Below are 6918 nucleotides of genomic sequence, written 5' to 3' on the forward strand. Positions count from 1 at the left end.
TAGAAAAGTGAGAAGATAGAAAATAGTGGGAGGATGGATAAGTGGGAGGATAGAAAATATTTTAATTTTTCACCTTTTTGTTTGGTTGGGAGTGGAAAAATGGAGAGATAGAAAAAATGAGTTTATATAAATTTACTCATACACCCTTATTAAAAAATGATGTCCAATTAAAGCAAAAAAATGACAAGCAACCAAAAAAAAAAAAAAAGCAATCACCCAATTTATTAAAAAATAAAAATCATGTCCCAAAAACATGTCTAGTTAAACAAAAAAAAAAGAAAAAAAGAAAAAGAAAAAGAAAATAACTATCAGACCCACAACCCGGAAAAAAAAAAGAAAAAAAAATAGAGGCAACGTGCCACCCCTTGCCAGGAAATCAAAAAAAGAAAAAATGATAGGAACTGCACATAGTATTTTTTCTAATAAAGTGCTCCATTTTCTTCCTTCAGTTTTCTCTCTATTTTGGACATAAAATTTTTTAGTAGGCCTAGAGAGAAAACATCTAGACCCCATCATTTATTTTCTTTCCTCCTCATTAAATTAAACACACTCAAAAAAATTTTCCTTCTCATTTTCTCTTTCATCCACCTTATTTCATCTCCAAATAAACACACCCGTAGTCTTTCTCTTTTAGATTAACACGTGGGAGAAGTGAGTTTCTAGCCGCAACCAGTTTCATAAAGCATACCATTATCTAAACTCGAGAGCAGCCATAATAGGAGTATTTAACAAATAGATTACATGGGCTAGTAGTAAAAAACCCACTAAAACTTGGTGCAGAGCCCAGCCCAAATGGAAAAACCCTAGCTGAAGAGCATATACCCTAGCACTCCTAAATATATTCTCTTCTAAACACATCAATTTGTCAGCCTCACATTTGCAAACTGCTGAGCTGAGGCTGCGCTATCTCCCAAACCCTCTCTTGCTCTCTCTCTCTCTGCGTTCCTTAACAGAGCAATATCACTTTCCTTCTCTTTTGCTCCAAACCCCTGGTTTTTTTTTAAGGTCAGTGTTTCATTTCTTGTACTAGATCACTGACTCTGAAAAGGAAATGGATCTCAAATTTTCCTTTTTTGGGTTTTGGTATCTAAATATAGCTTTTATTTCTGCTTTTCTGATTTACTTTTTCTAAGATCTGGAACTGGGTGTTTGATATCTTGTAGTTTCTATATAAAGATAAGTTTTTTTATGCTTGATTTGATTGTTTTGCTCATATGGGTCAGCTGGAACTAGCTTGTATTTGTTAGCTGACATGTTTATAGATGGGTGTGCTTCGTTTTTTGATGTTGAATATATTGTTTTATAGCTTTTTGTGCATCTGGGTAGTATCAAGTTTAATCATCTATAGCAGTGGATTCGATTTTTTTTTTTTTTTTGTGTGAATATTTGTTCCTTTATTATTATCAATAAGTGTTCGTTTATGGTTATCAAGTTCAATCATTATAGATGAGTTTAATGGTTTCGATTATTTTTGTTAATATGTGTTCTTTTATTATTATAACTTGTTCATTTATGGTATGTCTTTTAAAAAAAAAAAGGAACTACGGTTGCTGATTTAATTATTACATGATCTATTGTTTTGGGATTGTTTCCATTTAATGAATTTAGGGGTTACGTATATTTATGATGTGAATCTAATATCGGATTATTGTGGATCTTAATTGGAAATTATTTTTAAAAAGACTGCAGTTTTAAAATAATTTTTTATTTTTTTATTTTTTATTTATAGCATGGAGAGCGAGAATCAAGCAAATCTAATGTTGGATTATTGTGAATCTTAATTGACAATTATTAAAAAAGATTACAGCAGCTTTCGTAAAAGAAAAACAAGTTTGCGAAACTTCTTTTTTTATTTTTATTATGGAAAGTGAGAGTTAAATTGGCAAAACATTGTTTTGAGATCATGGAGACTTGCATAAATAATTTCTCTCTGATGCTTTTATTGTAGTAAAGTGTTTGTTTCTCTTTAGTTTTTTATGGTTGCTGATGAACAGGAAGGGTACCGGTGTAGAGCATTTTATGCAGATTTATAATTGAATATTTGACTGTTTTGGTGGGCAGGTGTTCTTTGATTCTTCAAGAAATTTTTGATTGTGTCATTTAAAGACTAGTCAAGATGGTTAGTGCCCTTTTGCTCGTCAGGCTACTAAATTTTCCTTTTGTTTGCTTTGTATGGTCTGAATTGAGAAATATTCTTGATACTTGCAGGTGAAGTTCACAGCTGATGAGCTCCGCAGAATTATGGACTACAAACATAACATCCGTAACATGTCTGTCATTGCCCATGTTGATCATGGTATGAGGTTTCATGCATATTTTGCTTCTTACTTTATAACCTGGATGGTGCCCCATTCAGGGCATGCTGCATGTTGATCATGGTATGAGGTTTCACACATATTTTACCCATATTGATTCATGGGACTCTGTCAAGGGAGTAAATTGTGTTTATGTTTTTCCGTCACTAAGAGCAATAAAAGTTGTGTAGTGGTGACACATTAGGGATGTATTGCATATTGTGCATACGTTAATGGCATTTTCATGTTGTGCGTATATGTATGGCATATGAATCTAATTACAGTATCCTTAAGGTTTTTTTCCCCCTGGTCTTTTTACGCATCTTATACCAGTTCCTGGTCCTGAATTCTCTTAGATGTTTGTGCATTCGCTCTTATTATGTCTTCGATGATGGTTCATGGTTGGCATAAATTGCTATACTTATCTAGGAGTCACTTTCATTGGGTTGATACAAATCCTGAGTTATTCTTTTCCAATGTTGCAGGGAAGTCAACACTTACCGATTCTCTTGTGGCTGCTGCTGGTATCATTGCTCAAGAAGTTGCTGGTGATGTCCGTATGACAGATACCCGTGCAGATGAGGCAGAGCGTGGAATTACCATCAAATCCACGGGTATCTCCCTCTATTATGAGATGAGTACTGAGTCTCTAAAGAGCTACAAGGGAGAGCGTAATGGAAATGAGTACCTGATCAATCTCATCGATTCCCCCGGACACGTTGACTTCTCATCCGAGGTCACAGCTGCTCTTCGTATTACTGATGGTGCACTCGTGGTCGTTGACTGTGTTGAAGGTGTTTGTGTCCAAACAGAAACTGTGCTCCGACAAGCCTTGGGTGAAAGGATTAGGCCTGTCTTGACTGTTAACAAGATGGACAGGTGTTTCCTTGAGCTCCAGGTTGATGGAGAGGAGGCTTACCAAACATTCCAGAGGGTTATTGAGAATGCTAATGTCATTATGGCTACCTATGAAGATCCCCTCCTTGGTGATGTCCAGGTCTACCCCGAGAAAGGAACTGTTGCTTTCTCTGCTGGTTTGCACGGCTGGGCTTTTACTCTAACCAATTTTGCCAAGATGTATGCTTCCAAGTTTGGAGTTGATGAGTCCAAGATGATGGAGCGCCTCTGGGGCGAGAACTTCTTTGACCCTGCTACCAAGAAGTGGACAACTAAGAACACTGGCTCTGCTACCTGCAAGCGTGGTTTCGTTCAGTTCTGTTATGAACCCATCAAGCAGATTATCAACACTTGCATGAATGATCAGAAGGACAAACTGTGGCCCATGCTGACAAAGCTTGGTGTTACCATGAAGTCTGAAGAGAAGGACTTAATGGGGAAGGCATTGATGAAGCGTGTCATGCAGACCTGGCTCCCAGCAAGTAGTGCTCTCTTGGAAATGATGATCTTTCACCTTCCATCCCCTTCCACGGCCCAAAGGTATCGTGTTGAAAACTTGTATGAGGGTCCCCTTGATGATGCTTATGCTACTGCTATCCGGAACTGCGATCCAGATGGGCCTCTCATGCTCTACGTATCAAAAATGATTCCTGCCTCTGATAAGGGTAGGTTCTTTGCTTTTGGCCGTGTCTTTGCTGGCAGGGTCTCTACAGGTTTGAAGGTTAGAATTATGGGTCCAAACTTCGTCCCTGGTGAAAAGAAGGACCTTTATGTTAAAAGTGTGCAGAGGACTGTTATCTGGATGGGGAAGAAGCAGGAAACTGTTGAGGATGTGCCTTGTGGTAACACAGTTGCTTTGGTTGGATTGGATCAATATATCACCAAGAATGCTACTTTGACAAATGAGAAGGAGGTTGATGCACACCCAATCCGAGCCATGAAGTTTTCTGTGTCACCTGTTGTCCGTGTGGCTGTTCAATGCAAGGTTGCATCTGACCTTCCCAAGCTTGTTGAAGGTCTGAAACGTTTGGCCAAGTCAGATCCTATGGTTGTATGTTCTATTGAAGAGTCTGGAGAGCACATCATTGCTGGTGCAGGAGAACTCCACCTTGAAATCTGTTTGAAGGATTTGCAGGATGATTTCATGGGTGGAGCAGAAATTATTAAGTCTGACCCTGTTGTGTCCTTCCGTGAGACAGTCCTTGAGAAGTCTTCCCGTACTGTAATGAGCAAGTCACCCAACAAGCATAACCGTCTGTACATGGAAGCACGTCCCTTGGAAGATGGGCTTGCAGAGGCCATTGATGACGGCCGTATTGGTCCAAGGGATGATCCTAAAGTTCGTTCCAAAATCTTGGCTGAGGAATTTGGCTGGGATAAGGATCTTGCAAAGAAAATCTGGTGTTTTGGCCCTGAGACCACTGGACCTAATATGGTGGTTGATATGTGTAAGGGAGTCCAGTACCTCAATGAAATCAAGGATTCTGTTGTTGCTGGGTTTCAGTGGGCTTCTAAGGAAGGTGCACTGGCTGAAGAAAACATGAGAGGTATCTGTTTTGAAGTCTGTGATGTCGTGCTTCATGCTGATGCCATCCACAGAGGTGGTGGTCAGGTAATTCCTACTGCCAGGAGGGTTATTTATGCTTCCCAGCTGACTGCCAAGCCCAGGCTTCTTGAGCCTGTGTATCTGGTGGAGATTCAAGCTCCTGAGCAGGCACTCGGTGGTATCTACAGTGTTCTTAATCAGAAACGTGGACATGTGTTTGAGGAAATGCAGAGGCCTGGTACTCCACTCTACAACATCAAGGCATATTTACCCGTCGTTGAGTCTTTTGGATTCTCAAGCACTTTGAGAGCTGCAACCTCAGGGCAGGCTTTCCCACAATGTGTCTTTGATCACTGGGACATGATGTCTTCTGATCCGTTGGAAGCTGGTACACAGGCTTCGCAGCTTGTAATAGACATCCGCAAGAGGAAGGGTTTGAAGGAGCAGATGACACCGTTGTCTGAGTTTGAGGACAAGCTATAAACATTTAATCTTAGTATTGTTGATCATGTTGGTTTACTTGAGCAAGACATCAACACACATCAGCAGACAGGTAAGATTGCATGGGGTTGTCCCCCTGCCTCGTTTTTGTTTTCTGTTTTTGAAATGTCATCATGTTTTAGTAGTTCCTGGATCCCTATGGGAATAAACACTCAGTTTTATTATTATGTTTGGTTGTAATGTTCCATTCGAGGACAATATGTAACGTTTTATTGTGTTAGATCGTTCTGTTAAACTATTCCATTTGACGGTGGTTGAGGTTTTCTATTTCTGTTTTAGAAATGGTGGTGTAAGTTATTTTTTTTATTAGGCGTGATAAATAGGTGTTTCTTGGATGCAAATTGACTTATATTTGGTTGAGTACGCCATATTTTCATTCAACCTTGTCATTGATGGGGAGCATTATTAGGCTGATTAATACTGTTCATGTTTGTGATTGACACCCTTTTTAAGTTTAACTATCCTCTGCACTGATGGATTCTTTGATGTTGTTACCGACTATTTTTGAAGACTACAAATTAGTTTCTTGGACTTCTTTTCTTTGTTAGTCTTTGTTGTGATTTCAAATAATTGTTGGTTATGTAATTTTTGCTTTTGGCTACTTGCTTTTGTTGGAACTTAATCTATAAATTCTGTGAGTTACAGTTGAATATGAGTAATGTGAATCTGATTGTTTTGATTTGAAATTGTCAGTGGTGAAAAAGCCATTGCTGGATTATTTATGGTTGATTAGGGTGGAAAAAAAAAAAAAAACAGAAAAACATGTAAAACTGAAACGAGTATTTAGTGTCTCTGGGTATAAATTAATGCAAGAAGAGAGATTACATTTTAATCACATCCAGCCAATTAGGTGTTGCCAATTTATATTCTTTTGTTCTCCTCGGTACTCCATTGCTCTCAATTAGGTGGTGCTAGGTTAGCAATCTTTTGCATGATTTAAGGGCAAAAAATATTGTACACAGGCTCTGGTACATGGCACTTGTATTTTCTCATATTTTGTTGCCCATGAATAATGCAATCGGGACAGGATTTGAAAAATGTTGAACAGTGTTGTGGTTATGGTATTAAGTAAACTGTTACTTTAAACATTGAATGGGCATGACTAAGATCTTGGCCTCGTGGCCTGGCCTTCAAAGAAAGTGCTAATGACTGATGATAATTTTATTCAGATACAGCAGTCTTACAAAGACATTAATCCTAAGAGATAAAATTTATATCCCAATCAAAGATATAATTCTAAGATAAATCTTGAGAGAGAATGATGATCATTGACATTTTTATCAAAACAAATAATGCATATAGCATTCCGGACCCCCTTAGAGCATCTCCAGGATTTCATATCTCATCATTTCAAAAAACTATTTTATTAATTATACCATATCATTTTACAATACACTCAGCATTTTAAAATTCTATTTTTTTTTTCAAGTTTATGTAAATATTCTTCTTTATTATATTTTTACCGTTTCTTTTTCTCTTTTCCTTTTTGTCTCTCTCCCTCAACCTTTGGCGCAAGAACAAACAAGAAAAAAAAAAAAAAAAAAAACAACCAGCAAGGTCTCTCTAGGTCTAAAACATCACCACCACCGTAAAACCATTGTCACTCACATCCCAGCAAACCCACTATGCCACTAGCTAGCAACCATCACGCGATCGCTATGCCAACCACTAAAACCCATT

The 6918-nt window shown here is 38.1% G+C and overlaps 1 protein-coding gene across 2 annotated transcripts; it reads left to right on the top strand.

Moving 5' to 3' along the window:
- The first annotated feature begins 842 nt into the window (after positions 1 to 842).
- Positions 843 to 5505, top strand: LOC126720694 (elongation factor 2). Of its 2 annotated transcripts, XM_050423445.1 has the most exons (4): positions 843 to 1005; positions 2062 to 2119; positions 2209 to 2296; positions 2780 to 5505. In XM_050423445.1, the coding sequence occupies exons 2-4, from the start codon at positions 2117 to 2119 to the stop codon at positions 5218 to 5220; spliced, it is 2532 nt and encodes an 843-aa protein (XP_050279402.1). In that variant the 5' UTR covers positions 843 to 1005; positions 2062 to 2116; the 3' UTR covers positions 5221 to 5505. The 2 variants fall into 2 exon arrangements, with proteins under 2 accessions (XP_050279402.1, XP_050279403.1); XM_050423446.1 differs by lacking the exons at positions 843 to 1005; positions 2062 to 2119; positions 2209 to 2296 and adding an exon at positions 2372 to 2378.
- Positions 5506 to 6918: the final 1413 nt, after the last annotated feature.

Source organism: Quercus robur, chromosome 4 (assembly GCF_932294415.1).
Source record: "Quercus robur chromosome 4, dhQueRobu3.1, whole genome shotgun sequence".
Classification (NCBI taxonomy): domain Eukaryota; kingdom Viridiplantae; phylum Streptophyta; class Magnoliopsida; order Fagales; family Fagaceae; genus Quercus; species Quercus robur.

Bases quoted from the DNA above. Each gene is read 5' to 3' on its own strand.
- LOC126720694 (XM_050423445.1), top strand. The intron at 2,297-2,779 runs GTATGAGGTTTC...CCAATGTTGCAG, and splicing joins CATTGCCCATGTTGATCATG to GGAAGTCAACACTTACCGAT.